The sequence below is a fragment of the Cricetulus griseus genome, chromosome 6 (genome assembly GCF_003668045.3).
Source record: "Cricetulus griseus strain 17A/GY chromosome 6, alternate assembly CriGri-PICRH-1.0, whole genome shotgun sequence".
Classification (NCBI taxonomy): Eukaryota; Metazoa; Chordata; class Mammalia; order Rodentia; family Cricetidae; genus Cricetulus; species Cricetulus griseus.
This window is the reverse complement of record NC_048599.1, coordinates 25,417,771-25,438,236: the sequence shown is the minus strand read 5'-3', so window position 1 is coordinate 25,438,236 and position 20,466 is coordinate 25,417,771. Positions and strand designations below refer to the sequence as shown.

At 48.6% G+C, this 20,466-nt stretch overlaps 1 protein-coding gene across 1 annotated transcript; it reads left to right on the top strand.

Annotated features, from left to right (window-relative positions):
* Positions 1-556: 556 nt before the first annotated feature.
* Positions 557-20,063, top strand: Bpifb1 (BPI fold containing family B member 1). Its single transcript, XM_035446955.1, has 15 exons — positions 557-677; positions 2,611-2,749; positions 3,358-3,465; positions 4,246-4,395; positions 5,107-5,188; positions 9,371-9,434; positions 11,155-11,240; positions 12,628-12,807; positions 13,211-13,264; positions 13,615-13,773; positions 14,866-14,933; positions 15,843-15,888; positions 16,803-16,866; positions 18,012-18,088; positions 19,917-20,063. Exons 1-15 carry the CDS (start codon positions 557-559, stop codon positions 19,947-19,949), a joined length of 1,431 nt encoding a protein of 476 aa, XP_035302846.1. The 3' UTR covers positions 19,950-20,063.
* Positions 20,064-20,466: the final 403 nt, after the last annotated feature.

Here is a 20,466-nt window from a genome sequence, read left to right as displayed (position 1 = left end):
GGAGACGATGTCTCCCATGAGAAGCAACACTACAAGTCCTGGGTTCAGAATCCTGATCAGGAGGCTGAGCAGCGGGCAGGAGAAGGGGACAAATAGGGGCCAAAGTGTTTGGAAAACAAAAACGTGGTTTGGGGGTATGGTTTGCCTTGTCAACCAATGCAGATTGTCAGCTCTGCCCCCCACCCTTGCTTTGACTGTGGCATGGTTTCCTCTGGTGCCAGTGTCAGTAGTCACTGAAAACTGTTAATGTCTCCCAAGCTCTTCCTGTGGGGAAAACACCACACTGAATGATTTCTAGATACTAACTGTTAATCCCAGAGACTATGAAGTGAAGCCTCATCCCATTCACTCACCAGAGGAGAACCCTGAGGCACAGAGGTATTCATGCCTTGCCTGATTATTCAAGTGTGCACAACTAAGCCTTGGTTCTTACCCATTGCCCTGAATGCCTCTTCTGGACACTGTGCTCCAGGCGTGGGCCTCTCTCTCCAGCTAGCAAGGCCCTTTGTGCTTACCCTAGGCCCTGCTACCAGACACCTACTTCTCATCAACACCCATGAAGATGGCTGGCCCGTGGATTGTCACCTTCCTCTGTGGTTTTCTGGGAGCCACATTGGTCCAAGCTGACCTTCGTCCCCCTGCAGTGCTCAACCTCGGCCCAGAAGTCATCAAGGAACGTAAGTCATGACCCCCTCCACCGAGCCTCACCACCATAAAGCAAGGGCAGTACTCCATAAAGGAGGGGAGTTTCTCGTCAAAAGCGTGCATCAGGCATGGGTGGAGTCCAGGACTTGAGTGAGACAAGAGTAGTGGTTGAGTATGAAGTACTGGGATATTATTATCTCAAGAGCCTGTGATGCCAAGATGTCTTCAAACAGTATTATTCCAAAAACCCTGGGGATCTTATGAGTGGTATGTGGCCATTGCCTGCAGGGAAGCACCCCAACCCTGTCCTTGTCTGAACTCCCATCAACAGAGTTAAGATCTAGCATGTTCCTGACCCCCAAAGCAGAGGCCTGGGCAGAGTCTGTGGGCCTCAGTCGCACACACAGGTTGGCTACTCCAGCTCCATAACCCTGGGCCTAGGCTCACTCTCCAGGAGCACAGAGGAAGGCCTTCCTCCCTGGGCCAACCAGAACTCCCAACACCATAGGAACTGAGGAGGGTCACAGGGGCTCTGGGTAGCCTTCTCCCCAGCTCCTCTCTGGCATGGGGAACAGTTCTGTGTGCTAGAAGACACTTGGAAGCACCTTCCACCCAGGAGATACCTTCCACACGTATCTCCTATGGCAATGTGGCAATTACCTGGTGGGCAAGCACTGTTGCAAAGGCTGGGGAAGCAGATGGCCTACCTGAGGCCCATCCTGTGACTCCCAAGCATGTGGTATCTTCAGGGAGCTTGGGTGAGCGAGCATGGTGTGCAGCCAAGGAGTTATTACTGGTGGCAGTTTGGGAGGTGATTCCCAGGATCCCCTGCAGAAGAGTCAATGGACCCACTCAAGTAAGCAACCACTAAGGGCCAGGAGCCACCAGGCAACTGTACCTGTTAACTCCATCAGAAGATAAAAGCCACACCATAAACCTTGGGAAAGGTGTTTAATGTAAAGGACTACAATGGGGCATCAGAGAGAGGAGGATTTGGCTAAGGGGGAGAAAGAGAACTAACTCTAAAGGGCACCCCGCAATAAGGTGGCACCAAGCATAGAACACACTCACAGTCAGAGCCCCTCCCAAGACTGCCTAGGACTGGGTGTGCCTAAGGCCTGTTGGATGGAGGGAACCTGGGCTGGGTTGCACTAGGCCAGCGCCAGCCTGATGCAGGCAAGCAAAAGCTACAGAGCACACCCTACCCTCAGCTGATGGTGTCCTTTGGCTGATGCCCCTGGAGGGAGAAGTTGTTACATCTCTCCAGAGGACCATCTCTGCATGACCCCGGAAGCTTGCCAGAGGACCCCAGGGCTTACTCTCAGCCTTCAGGAGCCCTGTTAACTGGCAATTCAACGTCACCTGGGCACTGACACCACAGGAACTGATGAGAGGCATGGTTCAAGGATTTGCCCCTCCATGTCCCCTGAGTACCTATGCTGATGGGGTAAATTTAAGACTTCCAACTGGCAAAGAAAAATGCTAATGAGTGCAGCCCAATTAGCACAGACTAGGCAAGTGCTTGATGGGAATGACAGGAGGACTGTGAAACACTGAGCCTGGCACAGCCCTAGAACACTGTCTATGGAATGGCCTCTGGCCACTGCTGAAAAGTCAGAGGGACCAGCTCCGAGGCCATGATTCTCATTTCTTGCTTTCTCTGCTTAGCACCTAAGGTGCTTTGGACAACAGGACAGACACTGAGGATGCCAGGAGATCATTAGTGAGTGTGATTTGGCCACAAAACTGTCCCTGATGGGCTAAGCCGCTCAAGAAGCATTTGGCACTGGCTGGAGAGAGGGAGGATACAGGTCCAGCACTCCAGCAGTGACTGGCAACAGTCTGAGTGTGAGGGCTCCCATTCGCTCAAGGACACCACCCTCACCTAATGTCAGGTCCAAGGAGTCCTGAGCAAAGGCCATCCTTAACCTCCTCTTGACCTCTAATCCCTGGATCTATCTGCAGACCTGACCCAGGCACTGAAGAATAACCATGCCACTGCCATCCTCCATGAGTTGCCCCTGCTCAGTGCCATGCGGGATAGGTCTGGGAGCATCCCCATGCTGGACAGCCTAGTGCAGTCTTTCCTCCGATACATCATCTGGTGAGTGGCACAGGGCCGGGAGCCATCTCTTTCCCACACCCCTGCCCAAGTACGCTGCTTGCTCAGTTCTCAGTCAACAACCCTTAGTGAAGAAACTAAGTTCCTCTTTGAAAAGCCCCCAGAATTGATAGTGGTGACTATAAGGCAGTGTCACTGGTGCTTCAAGAGGGCAGCCACATAAGAAGGTAGCCCCAGGTGGAACAGTGCCAGGACCAGGAGATGCTTCTTAGTGGAGGTCATGGCTAAGCCTGAGACACCAAGAAACTGGCATTCCAGGCAAAGGGACCAGTAGGGCAAAACCATGGAGGGGCAAGAGTCAGAATGACTGCATTTCAAACCCCCACAGCAAAGAGTGACAGGCCAGTAGGGTTGGGTCCCAGGGGGGCCTTACTGGCAGCCCAACGGGCTGAGGCTAAAAGTCAAGGAACATGCAGAGAGAGAAGCAAGGGTGATGGGGAGAGACAGAGGTAGGACCGTGAGAGAGGATTAATAGACTGGGCTTGGGGTCTGGGCAGGTGTGTCCAAGTCAGGAAAGAGGATGGAACAGGCTTAGGGGTGACACTCATCTGAGCATGAGCACGATTCCATCTCCCCTGCACCCTGTCCAGGATGAAGGTCACCTCTGCTAACATCCTCCAGCTGGCTGTGCAGCCTTCAGCCTATGACCAGGAGCTGGTAGTCAGAATCCCCCTGGACATGGTGTCTGGACTCAACACGTGAGTGTTCCCTGAATCCAACACAGCTAACCTAACAGCTTCATCTGCTCACTCTCTCCCTCCACGCAGACATCTGGAAATGAATCTAAGAGTGACAAGAGCAAGTGCAAAGGCCCTGAGGCAGGAATGTACTTGCCTTGCTCAAAAATGACAAAGAGGAGGGGGGTGTGGTTTGAGATGAGATCAGCAAGCGGCTAAAGCCGGATGATGCAAGGCTTTACAAACCAAGACGAGAACTTGGCTTTTATGGAGCTGTCTGAGCCAAGGAAGAGCCATGGGGGAAAGTGTGGGGCAGAGTGGAGGTGGGAATGCCCCATGGCAGGTCCTTCAGCCGCTCTATAGGAGAGAGTGATGGCATAGGCCAGATGAGCAGAGGAGTAATCAGATTCTAGCTGTGTGGTGGAAACAGGTAGACATAGGGATTCCTGGCGAGTAGAATATGGAGAGGGAGAAAGATCAAGGATTACTTCAGAATTTGCTCCCACATCAATTTGGGAAGAGCGGCCAGCATCCAAGACGACAAAGCTTGAAAGTGGCAGGCCAGGGGATTATGTGGAATCCACTGCTGCCATGCTATCCTGAAGGAACTCAGAGGACATGAGTGGGGCAGAGCGCGTGGCTTGGAACCCCATGGCATCCATAATGGGTGCGCTCAGGGGAGGAATCCAGATGTTGGAGGGACAAGGGGAACCAGCCAAAAAGATGGTGAGGGACAGACATCCAGCTGTGGCTCCCATGTGGGCTTGAGCAGCACTCACTGTCACTGCTGTTGTCCTCCAGGCCACTGGTCAAGACCATGGTGCAGTTCCAAATGAACACTGAGATCCAAGCCCTCATCCGAGTGGAGAAAAGCAAGAGCGGCCCCGCCCACCTCAACCTTAGTGACTGCTCCAGCAGTTCCCACACCCTGCGCCTCAGCCTGCTGAACAAGTGAGTGCTAGCTTCCATCATGCTGGCAGAAGCAGACTGTAGCCTTGCCCCCCGCTTGCTGGCACAACACTGAAGGAATGGACATGTGTCCCTCCTGACTCTAGATCTGAGGCTCCTTCCCGAGAATCGGGGATGCCAAAGCTCTTCTGGATGGCAAAGATGAAAGAAGCAATGGTGCCGTGATACCAGGACGGGAGGGTGGGTGTAGGGGTGAGTGTAGCGGTAGAGGTATGGTCAGGGTAGGGTAGGGGCGGGTGGAGTGGGTATGGAGCAAACACCTGCAGACAGAGCAGAGCTTCCATCTAGGGCTCCCAGGCCACCCAGGCAGACATAGGTGGACCCAAAGCAAGCTTGCCTTCTTCCTTGACTGCCTGCCTGGGTGATGTTGGGCGAGTCACCCTCCTGCGTTTCACTTTCCTGGTCTGGAAAAGGCTGCTGATGACACTTTCCAAGCAGCAAGAATGACTTACTGTAAGAGTGCATGTCAGCTCTCAGGTGATCTGTCAGCTCCGGGATCCTAATGTCAGCACAGATCTGTACAGACAATACCCAGGCCAATGTCTGCCTTCAGCTTGGCCCTTCCGCAGCTTTGGCTAACACCCTGGGTAAACTTGAGCTAACTCCTTCTTCCCAAGATTCCATGTCACCTCTATAAAGCAGGGAAAATTCTCTCTTAGAAACATCCTAATATCCCACTCTCCTTTGCCAAAGGCTCTCCTTCATGGTCAACTCCTTGGCAAATAAAGTCATGAATATCCTGGTGCCAGCCCTGCCCCAAATGGTGAAAAACCACGTGAGTAAAATTAGGCCTCTGGCCTACGGAGATGGCACCCCTATAGGACAAAGGTGGAACTGCAAACTGGTGCCAAATAAGTTAGGTCTCTTGGGGTGGGATCCTTCTGGGACTGAATAATTCCTTCAACAAAGCAAAGAACCACTGAGCCAATGAATTGAGTCACTGAGCCAGTGAGATCATTGAGGTCAATGTAACAGAACAGCCAAAAGGCCAGGAGGCTTTAGTAGGTAGTGTGCTGACTAAACTTTTAACACTTGTCTCTACAAGAGTTGAGGGAGGGAACACTACTTGTAGCTTTTGCTGACTTCCCAATTATAAATCCTATCTCCAGGCTGACTTTACTCTATTAAAGAGATGTTAAGGAGCCAAACTGGAAGAAGGTGCCAGTGGCATGCTCCTGTGTAGTACTGTCACCAGACAGACAGTAGGAAGTACCTCAAGAGCAACAGACAACAGTGGATGCTAAGCAAAATACTTAGGAAGCGATGCATTTTCTGCCTTTATTAAACTTATTTTAGTATCTTTTAATGTAAATCTGTATACTTTACTTTTAAAAACCAAGCTAGAAATCCCTGAACATCCAGAATTTTGCCCTGGAATACTTTCATAAGCAGGCTGTGGCATGCCCCTGCTCAGCTGTCCAGGTGTGGTTTGTAGGCACTGCAGCCCACCAGGTCAGCTGCATTTATTTCTTCTGTGTCAGTAAACTTGGGCTCTGTGTGTGTGTGTGTGTGTGTGTGTGTGTGTGTGTGTGTGTGTGTGTGTGTGTGTGCTGGAGATAGAACCCAGGGCTCCTGCTAGGCAAGCATCCTACAACAGAAGGCACCTGCAACCCCAGTGACTCATTTTATATGTCCCTGATATGCCACAGGTAAACTAAAATGTCATAAGTGGATCCATTCATATTTACCTGTGATTTCCATTGTAAAGTCAAGATGCATTCACTTCAGTACTTACCCAGAGGGCTCAGATCCCCTCGTCAAGCAGTCATTTCTTAACCATAAGCCTGCAAGCTGTCATTAGTCTCATTGATATCATGTTAATGTTTTAATGAAAAAGATGACATAATAACTAACACGAGTTAGGAAGAAAATATTCATAATGTGTCCAGTCCAATCCAGCAGCTGTTTGGCCATTTGTGTATCTCCAGCTCCATCTTCAGGCCGTCATGTTTTCATATGACTGTGCCTGATGTTCTATGTCCTTATTGTTATTATTGTTATAATAGCTGGATCATATTTAACTGTGTGTCAAGATAACTTTTTAATTAAGATTACTTTAAAACAATAGTGATATTTAAAACAATATTTCATATGCTTGATGGGATTTTATTCAAAACAATGGAGTATCAGTTTCCCTCCAAACTGTTCAAAATTGTATCAAATCCTACTAAATCACCTTTAAGAAAATTACAGTGTAGCATCTCGCATCTGTTAATCATGGTCTACTTACAATACCAAATTGTGTTTGGTTTAGTTTGGGCTTTTTTATCCATTCTTGTTAAATCTTGACTAAATCCCTGTTTCTATGCTGGGAAACAGTCTACTGAATCTGCTATTAGTAGACTAATTGTCTAATTGTTACAGAGAGCAAAGAAAACAATTAAATTATCAAGAACCTAAGGGCTAAGAATGCACCTTGTGATAAAGTACTTGCTTAGCATGCACAAGGCCCAGCACAAAAAAAAAAAAAAGAAAAGAATCTCAAATGATATTTTACTGCAAAGATCCAGTTTATTCTTTATCTTATGTCTATGCATGTGCATGTGAGAGGGAGTATATTCTACATACATGGGTGCCCACTGAAGCCAGGAGTATCTGATCCCTGGAGCTGGAATTGCAGGCAGGTTTGAGCACCTGGAGTGGGTGCTGTGAATCGAATTTGGGTCCCCTGGAAAAGTAATGCACACTCTTAGCTGCTGAGTCATCTCCCCAGGCCCCTGGATCTTATATTTTATAGAGTTAATTTTAAAAAACATTGGCCAGTCTGGAATAGGCTTGTAATCCCAGCTTCTTGGGAGGCTAAGAGAGAAGGACAAAAATTCAATGCTTGCCTGTGTTATAGAGCAAGTTCAAGGCCAGCCTAGGTAACTTGGCAAGATCCTTCCTCAAAACTGAAAGTAAACCCAAAGGGGTGGAGATGTAGCTCAGGGGTAGAGAGAGCACTTGCCAGGCATGTGTGAGGCCTGGGATCAATCCTCAGAGAGTAAGGGAGGGGAAGAGGGGAGAGAGGGGGAGGGAACAAACTTCCTGGTTCTTGAAAGAGGAAAGGTTGGAGAGGTAAGTAGAAAATGGGAGAATAAGTAGATATATGTGACTTCTAACTCAAGCCAACTGTTTACTGTTATTAGAATTGTAACCCCTGAACCATTAGTTGAGGTGCATATCCAGAAAGGTATTTTAAAGGGAAATGGAAAGAAATCACTTTGTTAAATGATCTTGTCTCACTATCATGAGCATGCTGTGCCAGAAACATAGATGAAGGCATGCGTGTCTTTCCACGATGTCAGAAGTCGCTGAATAACAATAAATTCGCAGGTTCAGGGGTTTTGATGGCAGCAATCTGTCAGATAACCCATCTTCCTTGGTCATCTGGCCCAGAAGAATGCACGTCCTTCATTCCAAATATTTTAGAGAAGGGCATAGCCTGTTCTCAACTTATATGAGAATGTTATAGGAGTGGGGTCAAGGGTATTGTGTAGCCCAGACTAGCCTTGAATTCCTGATCCTTCTGTCTCCACATGCCAAGGTTGGGGATTACAGGTATGTGCCAATATGACCAGAAGATATATTTTTTAAGAACTTTATTTTTCTGATTAAAAATAGGAGTTTCTTGGAGTAGGACCCAGATGCAAATATTTTCAAAATTTTGCCCAGGAACATATTTTATTAGAAAAAAAATGCATTCCCCATCAGAAGAGATTGGTGAACTTGGAATTCTAAGCTGATTCTGACTCACGAATTTGCAGTGACTTGAGGCAGGGTTCAGTGGTCATTGTTGTGACTCAGAATGCCATCTGAGGAGGGGACTTCTGGATGGAGCTCACAGAGGAGCCCTTCTCCGTGTGGATATGGCTCTCAACCAGGCTGTGCTTCACAACTATCTGAAGGCTATTAAAAAAAAAAATTGATGTTCCACCCAACCCCAGATTCAGAAGCAATAGGTCTGATGGGAATCTCATGTCCCAGACTCTGATGTGTGGTCAAGGTCAAAGGAAGTGAAGGGAATTGTGAGAGGAAGTGTGGAACACTTGCTTTCCTGCAGGGAACAATCTATCCATCCCCTGGCTGTGTGAGTCAGACGTCTCTCCACCTATCCCTCCTCCTCTCTGGGTCATAGGTCAGGAAAGCTGTTGGAAGCAGGGAACCACTGTTCACAAGTTAGCATTTCTCAAAATGCACTGCCCTCCCTCACACAAGAATACTGAAGGGGTAGCCAGTGAGATGGTCCTTCCGCTAACTCCACATCGCTGACTCTTGAGGCTACTGATATTTTGATACTTAGAGGCTGGGCTGAGGGGAGGGGTGTGTAGTAGCATCCTTGACTCTGTCCACTAGATGTCAGTATGGTTCATCTGCTACATTATGATAACTAAAAAAATGTCTCCCAGTATCTTGCCAGAGACCAAAATTGTTCCCTGTTGAGAGGTGCTGTCCATGTTATGCGGAGAACCCCTTGGTGGCACAGGGATATGTTGGGGCCAGAAACTCACCAAGATTCAGACATTGTTTAGCATCTGGTGGGGCAGCCCAGCTGGCCTCTGTGCTAGTCTGACATGGGAAGAACTCTGTGAGTTCTTATGGAATAAACAAGTGAACTCTTGGCTTCATCTAAGGAAATGTGGGCTCCTTTGAGGTATCATGGGTGTCTTTAGGGAGCGTGGCTGGCAGGCCAAGCACAATCTGGGCACAAGGCAAAGGGCAAACCATTGCAAAAAAAAAAAAAAAAAAAAAAAAAAAAAAAAAAAAAAAAAAGACCTGGGTGGGCCTTAGGACAGCCATGGACTCTGAACAGCAAGGAGGGACAGAGACGGGCAAAGCTGTGAGTCCTCAACTCCACAGATGAACATTTGACTAGCTGGGGCACTGCAGTGAGACTCGGGTTGGGGGAGAGAAGCCCAGGACACTGTGGGCAAGGGTCTGGCTCTTCATTGATGGACCTGTATTTGTGCTGTTGCAGCTGTGCCCTGTCATCCAGCAAGCCTTCAATGACATGTACAATGACTTCCTGAGGCTGGCAACAGGTAGGGGCTGTTGGGGCTCTGCTGTCTCTACTGTCTTTCCTTTATCTATAGGTTTGGACTTCAGGCCCCACTTTTATCCAAGAGAGACCGCCCTCTCGTGTCCAATAAGCGCCTTGGGCCCAGCACCAGTGCACAAGCACTTGTTAAGTCCTGCCCAGATGCTGTAGCTTCATCATGATCACCGTATATGTACAAGGCTCTAAGACAGTGTTTCTCTAACCTAACTATTGCTGCAACCCATTAATACAGTTCCTAGTGCTGTGGTGACCTCCAACCATGAAATTATCTCATTGCTACTTCATAACTGTAATTTTGCTAGTGTTGTGAATTGTAATGCAAATATCTGATGCAGGATGTCTGATATGCGACCCCCAAAGGCTGAGAACCACTGCTCTATGTGATCAGATACTCAGGTAGAGCTGAGTTAAAGCCTACCTCTGCTGCTGACTTGCTCCTTGATTTGGGGAAAGTCACTCTACCCAAACTCTACTCAGTTTCCTCATCTGTAAAATGAGGCTTTCTACCTCCCAACCTCAAAGGATTGTTGCCAGCACTTAAAGGTTATGGGCAAGTTCTGGACATATAGAATACTCTGTCTAAAACAGAATTGTTTAAAAATAGATATATGCTGGATGGATGGATGGATGGATGGATGGATGGATGGATGGATGGATGGTAGAATGGCCACTGTGTGCTACTTAGAGGAAGGAACAAGGGCAGAAGTGAGCTATGTTTCCAGAACAGATGCCATTTCTCTCTCCCTGAGAGCAGCAAAGAGAAGACAATATGGGCTTCTGCCCGCAACCTTGGAAATTGATCCTTCTCAACCCTCTCAGAGTGATAATCAACAAGAGGGGAAAAAACCCTACCATGTCACAGGGTAGCCAGAGTGCAATGTAAACAAAGTAAAGCCCCTAGTGCATATCAGGGCTAAATCCAGGGCTGGGCATTTCTGTCTCACTTCCTCAGTACACTCAATTGCCTGGTTGTACATGTGAGGAAATCTCCTCACAGAGAAGATTCATGGTACAGAAGGCTGGAACCTGATTCTTCCTGCTCCAACTAGGTGTGAGTTGGTATGGCCATGGCTTACCTAGCATGTATGAGACTCTAGGAACGAGAAAGAGAGAGAGAGAGAGAGAGAGAGAGAGAGAGAGAGAGAGAGAGAGAGAGAGAGAGAGAGAGAGAGAGAGAGAGAGAGAGAGAGAGAGAGAGAGAGAGAGAGAGATCAGAAGACACTGTCATGGGAGTTCCCAAGTCTAGCTGCTCTGATCTTAGGGACAGGGGCTGGAGGAGGGCACGGATAGGCACATGCATTCTCATTCTCCATCCAACTGCTGAGCAGATGGGTGTCTCCATCCCCTGTCCACCAAGTGGGGAAAACCAAAGCAAACAGGTAATGGATGAACTAATGGGTGAATACCTGAGTTCAATGCCTAGACCCTACATGCCTTGAGGAGTGGGTTACAGTGAGGTGGGGGAGGCTCAGGTTATAAACAGCATTTCGGGTTTGGCATAGGACTGGATGGGTTCCAGTTAGACACGTAAAAGTCTAGCTCTGTGCTGGTTCTTTGAATGGTCCCTGTAATCTGTGCCATAGTTACTACCAACAGCATCATTTTTCCTGACTCTGGCAGTATCCCTATCTGGAAGCAGTAGACAAAATCACCCACCCAACCCTACCCTCCATCCTCACAAACTTTCTTCTTGCCCCGAGAAGCACCCATTCCCCTGAGCCCTGGAGCCCTGGACTTTGGCCTTCTGTCCCCTGCTATCCAGGACAGTAATATCGTGTTCAACCTGAAGGTGAGTGCACAGACCTCAGAGCAAAGTGGGGACATTGGGGAACAGCTGCTCTTCTGTGACCACCCAAGGTCCAATACTTACCCAGCATCTGATTAAGTCAGACCCTAACAACCCTGTGAAAGCCAGCAGGTAGAGCTTCATGCCCCATCCCACCCCCGGGGGATCCTGACCTCAAACTTTGACCCTATGTTTGTATGAGTCCCTGGGTCTTTCAAGCAAGCTCCTGCAAAACCCCAAACTTTGGATGACATTGCAACATGGCCTCAGGGCAGAGGCATCCTCAAGGATCATACAGCCTTAACATTCATGGATCCATGACTACCTGGCTGTGTAGCTCTGGGCAGGTTTCTTCACCTCTCTAAGCCCCAGTTTCCTTGGCTATAAAATATATAATATAATGCTTAGGAGACAATGAAATGAAACATTCTGGCTTCCCAGACAGGAGGCACTCGGGAAAACACCGCACTGCACATACCTTCAGGGAGTACTCCCTGTGGGTGGTGAGTCCCAGACCTGTTCTCAGGAGTCCCTTGGAAACCACAGCATGGGATAGTTGCATCTGCTCTGCTGTGGTCTGAATCCTCCCCTTCAACTAAAGGGTTTGAGGGGTTGAAACCAAAGTGAAAAGCAAGCATTTCAGTTACAGGCTAAGCACAGGTAGCATGCACCCACAATCCTAGCACTCTGAAGATGGAGCTAAGAGGACCATTTGAGCTGAGGCAGTAGGGGCCAGCCCGGGCAGCATGGGGATGTGTCATCTCTTTAAATGTGAGGCAGAAGGACAGAGGGGAGGACAGAAAAAGAAACTGAGAGACAAAGGGAGAGTAGAGGTAATCTAAGGAACTCAGGAGTGGAGGCTGCCAGGTACCTGACAGTCATTGCCTTATCAATCTAAGCTTCCTGACACAAATGTGAAGATGGGAAGCAGACAGAATGGTATCTGTGTTAGTCTATTTTGCGTTACCAGAACACAGTAACTAAGTGGTTTGTAAACAATAGAAGTCTACTGATTCAGTAAAGATTCAGACCACACAGGGCTCATGGTCCTGGTAGCTAGGAAACCCAAGCGCATGGTGCATCTCCTAGTGAGGGTCTCCATGCCGCATCAGCCAGAGCAAGGGCAGCTAGGGGTTGGGCTTACTTTCAAATGGGCCACTCCCACCTCCAGTAACTAGGCCACTCCTGAACCAGCACTAACCATTGATCAAGGCCCAGTCACCTCTCAAAGGACACAACTCTCAGGGATGTTACACAGGGATGAGGTTTCCATCATGAGAATTTTTGGAGACAGCTTCCCCCCTCAGCACAGTCATTTCCTTCCAGGTGGTTATGGGATTCAATGGAGTGTCAAAGCCCTCAAACCATGGCCTGTTCTGTGTCTCCTCAGGCCAAGCTGCTGGACTCACAGGCGAGGGTGACCAAGTGGTTCAACAGCTCTGTGGCTTCCCAGATGGAGACCACCCCCAGGGGGGCCCCTTTCAGCCTGCTTGTGAGGCAGGACCTGGTGAATGCCATTGTGGACACCCTAGTCCCCAAGGAGGAGCTTGTGATCTTGCTTCGATTCGTGGTAAGCCCCACTGCCGACAAAGGACGATTGAGTCTGTGTCATCTGCCCCCTGGAAGGAGACGGAAGTGGGAACTCCCAGCAATGATGAGCTCTGCCCTCCTTGCAGAGAGACCCTGTTTCTGACATTGTATGCTAGAGCCCAAAGTGTCCCTTAACACCCAGCTTGGGTCCTGGTTCTGTCTTATGGGATTGCGTGTGCCTGTTTCCTCCTCCAAATATCCTGGGGGAGCTTAACAGCATTCTGGATCCTGAGGAACACGGGGATGGTGCCTGCACCCCAGTGGCACAGGTCATTAACTGATCAAGGTCCTCATTTATTCTGAGCCTGGGGAGGACACATACTCTGATCCTCTTACTGCAGCACCATCGATCAAATGATTCACAGCCCTTCCCCTCTCTCCAGATTCCTGAAGTGGCCCGCCAGCTCCAGGCGGACATCAATGAGATCAACGCAGAGGTGGGTGTGTTTCTCACCTGCAGCTTGCTGGGTGCTTGCTGTCTGTGCCCATGGGTCTCTACAGTGGAGAACAGATGTTCTCTTGTTTTCTACTATGGGGACCGGGCCCCCTGGAAGCCCAGAGACTTTCTTCATTCTAGCAGAGAATCTTTGATCTGATGATTACCTGGGTGGACTGGCACTGGGTTATGAGGGCAACTCTAACTAAGCCCCTGCTCCAGGCTGAGAAACCAGAGAACATCCACACTGGGGTGCTGGAGAGGGCAGAGGCTGGAGCACCAGGAAAATACTGGAGGGGTCACGAGGGCCTGTGCACTGTGACCAGGCGTGTGGGTCTGATGTCTTTCCAGGCAGCAAACAAGTTGGGGCCCACCCAGATGGTGAAGATTGCCACTTACAGCAGCCCCCAGATTGTGCTGAATGAGGGTGGTGCCACAGCAGCCCAAAATATCATCCTGGAAGTGTTCCCGACCAACACCGATGTCCGGCCCTTCTTCTCCCTAGGCATTGTGAGTTCAAGTGTCTGTGGCATAGGACAAAGACTGGGAAGGTCCTCCTGATCTTTGTTATGAATTTAGGGTATCACCCAGGAACGGGGAGAGAAGGGGTTCAAGAGTCAAGAACTTTGGGGGCCCATCAGCCAGTCATTAGCCACCAGCAGCCTTAGGGATAGAGGGACCATAACTCCCATCAAGGCAGCTATATCCAGCTAGGGACTTTTTCCAGGGGCAACATGCAGCAGCTCAGCAACAGAGCCCCCTCCTGGAAAGAAAGGGTGGGTTAGAGCAGGGCAACCACATGCACTCCAGAGGCAGAGAAGACTGGAGAAAAGTAGGCTCATGAGTGAGGCCAGCCAGGCTTACCCAAAGGGGACGAGCAGTACCTGCTGTGAGTAGGAGGAGTTGACTCCTCATCGCAGTGGCTCTACGTGCAGTTCTACACCACACAATCTCAGGGGTGCCTTTCACAGACTATAGGTGGGTTGGTACCTCCCAGAGAGTTCATCTTGACATTCTGACCTGGCAGTGAAAGACAGTGTGGGAACCCACTTCCCAGGCCAACCTCCCTAATGACTCTTCCATGGCCATTGGAAAGCACTGCAGGGAAAATTGGTTCTCTAGGCTCTGCTATAATGGAGCCTGGCACCAGGCCTCTGGGTCAAGCCAATGCAAGGCTTGAGCCCCGTAGGTCAAGCCTGACTTAGCCTCTAAGCTTTGCAATCATATTAATGGTGCTTAGGTCTTACCAGAGCCGCTAACCTCCTCTGCCCTTCCGTCCCCTCCCATGGACACCAGGGGACTGATGGGGCCCCCTTGAGGGGTGGTGGGCTTATTGAAGAAAGCATTTGGACTACCTGACACACAATGAACAACCAGCACATGTTGACTGTGTTGGAATTGTCATCTCCAGCCTGAACTGTCACCAGTGGAACAGGACTAGGGCATGGGAAGTGAGGCCCAAAGAGGTAAAACTATTTCCCAAGGTCACAGAGCCAGTAGCCAAGAGTCAAATCAGATTTCCTTGAACCCAGTCTTTCCTGTATAACCCTCCCTCTAGATACATCCTCTTCCAAAAATGGGGGCTTGGTTCTCTTGTTGCAGGAGACCAATTATGAAGCTCGGTTTTTCACGGAAGGTGATCGGCTTATGCTCAACTTCAATAACATCAGGTAAATGTGTGAATCTGTGAGAGGTGCTGCTGAGTGCTGACCCAGAGCAGTGGGTTTCTCTAAACTTCCAGTAGGGGACACCAGAGACAGCTGACAACAGAAGGCTGTTTGCCAGGTCTGATCTGCCTTAAGGACTGAATTCCAAATAGAAAACGAAGGAGCTTCACAGGAGCCATAGAGCAAGCTAACCCCACCACAGGGCCGGCCTGCCATACACCACCCCAGGCTTAAAACAGCCCATTCTGAAATATTTCAAGACAGAGGCAGTAAAAGCCCCAGATACTAAAGTCTTGGGGCCCAACACAGAAGTGCCCTTGGTGTCCCTGTCAGTCCTGCAAGGTCTACAACCTTCTGTCCCAGACTGAGTTCAGGGGTTCCAAACTGGAGACTCTGGTGATAAAGTTGGAGTCAGGGAGGCATTTTGATCAGCCCAAACAGGGTAAGATAACAGCTATATAGAAGATGGTAGATGATAGGTAGATAGATGATATATAGGTAGGTAGATAGATAGATGATAGCTAGACAGACAGATAGACAGATGATGATGATAGACAGATAGATAGATAGATAGATAGATAGATGATAGATAGATAGATAGATATCAAACTATCAAACTATTCTATCACCCAGGTTGGCATTTCTACATGAGTAGTTGAATAGGAATTAGGGACCTCTTTAGAAAGGGCTTGAGCTAACTAGTTCACCAATCCTCCCTCATTCCTGGGTGATTTCCTGTCCTTTGGGCCATGGGCCACCTCTTTTAGAATGTGGCACCACGAAGCAAGTACTTTCCCTGCTTCACCATTGTCTCATGAAAGCCTGCCTGTGCCTGGCACACAGCAGGTCCTCAATAAACGGTTACTGACTGAAACCCCAAGGGACCATTCTCACGGTTATCTTTTGTTACAGTATTGACCGCATCAAGCTGATGATCTCAAATATTAAGCTTTTCAATGTAAGTATTAACAGATTACCTCTAAGGGCACTGGGGCCAGAATGGGCCATTCTAAAATGAGACACCACCCAGGATTTGCTTTAAAGAGACGTTGCAGGAACCCAAGAGTGGGCAGGGAGTCTCCTCACTATCCTCCAAAGTCCGGCCTGCAGGCTGCCATTTTTGCCGAGCACCAACTGTATGCAGATAGCTGGGAACACCAATCATGTGCAGATCTAAGCCTGCTGTCTATTAAAAACAATGCCCCCACATTGACCATGGGTGACCCCTTCTCTCTGGCCCTATTTCCCAAGTCCCTAGTCTGAAGAGAACTCATCTGGGCTGAGTCTTGTCTTAAGTTTTAAGATTTGTTTTGTTTTGTATTATTTTGGGTTTTGTTGTTGTTATAGGCAGTGGTTTTGCCTGTTTTTTATTTTCCTTTGCTTTATTTTGTTGTTGTTGGTTTTTGTTTGGTTTTGTTTTTTGGAGACAGGGTCTCACCATGTAGCTCTGGAGCTGGCCTTGAAACTCCTGACAGTCCTCCTGCCCCTACCTTCTTATTGCTGGGATTGTAGGTGTCCGTTACCACACCTGACACTTCATGGTCTCTATGAATTTTTGCTTACAAAATATTCTAATGCAAAGTTTGTGAAAATCTGGACGTCTGGCTTTTCTTCAAAAGCAGAATTCCCTCGGGGTGCTTCCAGCTGGAACAAAGTCCCTGAGTGTAGGGCATTTTCAATCAGCCACAGTCAGAGCACTGAGGGTCTCTTTGCAGTCTATCTGGTCTGACCAAGGCAGCTCTAGCCTGCAGGAGACCTGGTATTCCAACACATGTCTGCTGGGTGCCCTTGTCATGGGGAAGAGTAAGGAAACCTATAATAACCCAGAGGAGCTGGCAATGAGCTTAGTAATGGCTTCCCTCTTCCTCACAGCCTGAATCCATGAAGGGCACCCTGACCAAGATCCTTGAATACACATTGCTGCCCAATGAGAATGGTGAGTCCTTCAGCCCTCAGTGCCCTTTCCTAAGCTGCTGAACCTCCTGCCTTCACCCGGGGCCCCTCTTATTCATGACCCAATATCTTAGTGTTTCTATTGTTGTGAAGAAGCACTATGAACAAAACTCTTATAAAGGAAAACATTCAATTGGGGTGGCTCACTTACAGTTCAGAGGTTTTGTCCATTATCATGGCAGGGAGCATGGTGGCAGCATGTAGGCAGACATGATGAAGGCTACATCTTGATCAGAAGGCAACAAGAAGTGGACTGTGACACTGGTAGTAGCTTGATCATAGGAAATCTCAAAGCCCATCCCCAACAGTGATACACTTCCTCCAACAAGACTATAATAAGGCAACACCTCCTAATAGTGCCCCTCCCTTTGTGGGGCAAATTCTTCCTCCTCCAGGGTACCTTCTTGGTCACTGACTGGAAAAGACTCTCCTGCATCCCCCTCTGCCTCCTTTTCTGCCTCCCCTCCTGAATCCACACTCCCAGCCTGGTCCTTTACGAATGACAGTTCTAAGTCAGGCAGGGAGGAGCTGACAGACACCAGATTCACAGGCCTAGAGAGAACCAGGTGCAAACAGACAGCTAGAGCTCACTCAAGGGGCCATAGGCTGACTGAGCTCAAGTGCCCAATTCTTCTTGCTGGCTACCTGGCTTTGAACAAGCTGCCTGGTCCCCCTGAGCCTTAGGTTCTGCAGCTGTGAAAGGGATAAATAAGAGTACTTGCCTCAGAGATGGGAATGAGATGATGTATGTGAGGGGTGGGGAGATTGGTACCTGTGACATCATCACCATGCATGAGGGGTGGAGATTGCTGGTACCTGTAACATCATCACCTTTTTAATTTTGCTCTATGAGCAGGAAATCTCAGGTAGAGAAACTGCTGCAGTGGGTGATGGGAGCCATGGCTGTTCTTGAGCAAGAGTTAGAGGATGTGAGGTGCATTGTGGAACAACCAGAAGTTGGTGCCAGAGGGCCAAATTGGGCTAGGTAAATGCCAGAGTAGAGGACAGGCATGCAGAAGGAGGAAAACAGAATAGGTCCTGCGTGCAAGATCCCAGATCTTTGAGCATGCCCACTGCTACGCAGACCCACACTGACCCACCACTCTCTGACTACATTTGTTATTTCAGGCAAACTGAGAACTGGAATCCCCATGTCACTGGTGAAAGCCTTGGGATATGAGAAATCTGTGTGGTCTGTGACTAAGGTGAGAGGCATGAGGAAATAAACAGTCTGGGCTGGGGGTGACCTGCATGCCTCCACTCCTGGTCCTGTCAGGGTGTAGGCACCTGTAAGTGAAAAACCAGTGCTCTTTCCCACCCTGCTTGTCAACATTCATCCCTTCACTCACTTATTCAGGAATCTTTCTTAGCGGTGCAATATCCTCTAGGCATGGCTCCTAGGCATGACGACAGAAACAGAAAACACTGTCCCTCTGGAAGAGCCTACATTCTATCAAGAGAGACACCTATGTAAACTAATAAATAGAATCAAGTAAATAAGGACTAGGAAGGAAAAGAAGGCAGGCTCAGAAGAGAAAGTGGAATGCCAGTTTTGATGGGGTGGACAAGGAAGGCCTCTCTGAAAAGGTGATGCTTGCTGGTGCCTGAGAAGACAAGACAATGAACCCTGTGGATAGTGGGGAAAATGTCCTTTCAAAACTACCACCAAGTTCAAAGGCCCTGAGGCTGAGATGTTTACTGTTCCAGGAAAGATGAGGAAGAGGTCTTGGATACGAAGTAGCACCCAATGCTGTAGACCTCAGAATACACTACACACACACACACACACACACGCACGCACGCACGCACGCACGCACGCACGCACGCACGCATGCACCTTGTGGCTAAGAGACCTCAGTTTGCAGAGACCAGAGCTACTGCTGAGTTGTCCTTGCAGCTGTCCCAGTGTAGTCAGCAAGGCCTGACACACACTAGGTGTTTGGTAAAGGGTCGGTAAACAAGTAACATTCCTAGCTTCTGCTTAGGAAGAGGGGCTGGTGGCAGAGTCAGGATTTGCATTAGAAACCTGTCCCAATAACCTCTTGCTTTAGTCCCAACTTCTTCATGAGCCAGTCAATGAAGTGTCCATCTTGGTCAGCTGGCTAGTGGACATTTATTAAGTCCTTACTATGTATAGACACTGGCCACAACAATGAACAAAACAGAAGGAAACCTCTGGCTCCTTAGAAGAGGGAGGGATGCTAAAAACAGATGACTTGCTGACCACCCTTCTGTGATGAGGTGTTCAGCCTCACTCTACAGAGGCACTTTGGACCAAACCTGTGCCTCCTACAAGTCCCTATTTGTCCCCAAGTTGTGCGTTAGAACCACTGAGCTCCTGACCCATTTAATTATAGAGAAATCCACAGATCTAGATCCATATCCCCGTTTCCAAATATCCTATCTTGCTCTATTGGTTTCCCTGTAGCCAGAAATTCATTGATTGTGTTCTATAGCTGGGTGACATCACACATTTAAATTAGTGTGAAGACAGTGAAAAACAGAGTGAGCTAACGCCAGTATGTGAGGAGACGACAGAACACAAATGACAATGCTCACCGTTCACTTCTACTTTGCTTGGAGCTGTAGAGAGATCACAATACAATCTTGGAGGATAGACCAGAGCAAGTTTTATCGTTACACCTAGTTTTGTTTTGATTTGATTTTAAATAGACAATTGTTTAAGACTCAGGTGTCCTCTAGAGACAGCCAGGAATCTGCATTAATAAAATTTCTTAGAGTTCCACTGTGGGCTTGAGGACAACTGTCATATAGACTCCAGCCATTGCACACAAACACTTTGACTGGGCCAGAGTGCTGGAAGAAATTGCTGTTCATATACAAACCCTCCACTTACAACTGTGTTATATGCTCTGCACATGCATTTTCAAGATCATGACTGTTCCCCCAACACCAGGGCTTCCTTCATGGAAGACAAAAGCAGGGTAATCCCTCAAAAAAAAAAAAAAAAGCAGTAAGTGAAAATCAAACCAAAGCTAAAATCTAACCAGATTGACTCCTCTTCAATTCCAGGGTGCCCTCAAGCTCACCCCAGACTCCTCCTAGAGCCCTGGTTCTCCCTCGTGATGAAGACCTGGATAGTAGCTGACCCACACAGGCCAGGTCCTACCTGGAAGTGTGAGAGCCATCGATGTAGACTATCCCCCTGCAATCAATAAATACTTGCCAGTGGCTTCTGTTGTCAGGGTGGTTTTGTCCAGCATGGGAGTCACTCTGCCTCTGGCAGGCCTAGGATACAGACACAGACACACCGGTGGGGCTCAGTAATCTCTGAGCCAACCTGGACAAGTCTTTGTTATATGGAAACTTCATGGTCACAGAAGGATAGTCGCCATGGTTGGGATCACCTCCCTTTTGGATGTCTTTTGAGTGGGGGACACCCACTATGTTGATCTTTTTGGCAGGTGGGTCATATGCTCTCTGAACTGTGTGGTTCTGGAGACAGACAAACAGGATGTGGCTTCCCCTAGGTGGGCCTCTTTGCCCTTCCCCGTCAAGTGGGAAGAATCATGGTTCTCACCTTGCAGAGCTGAGGTGAAGATGAAATGAAGTACCCATTAGG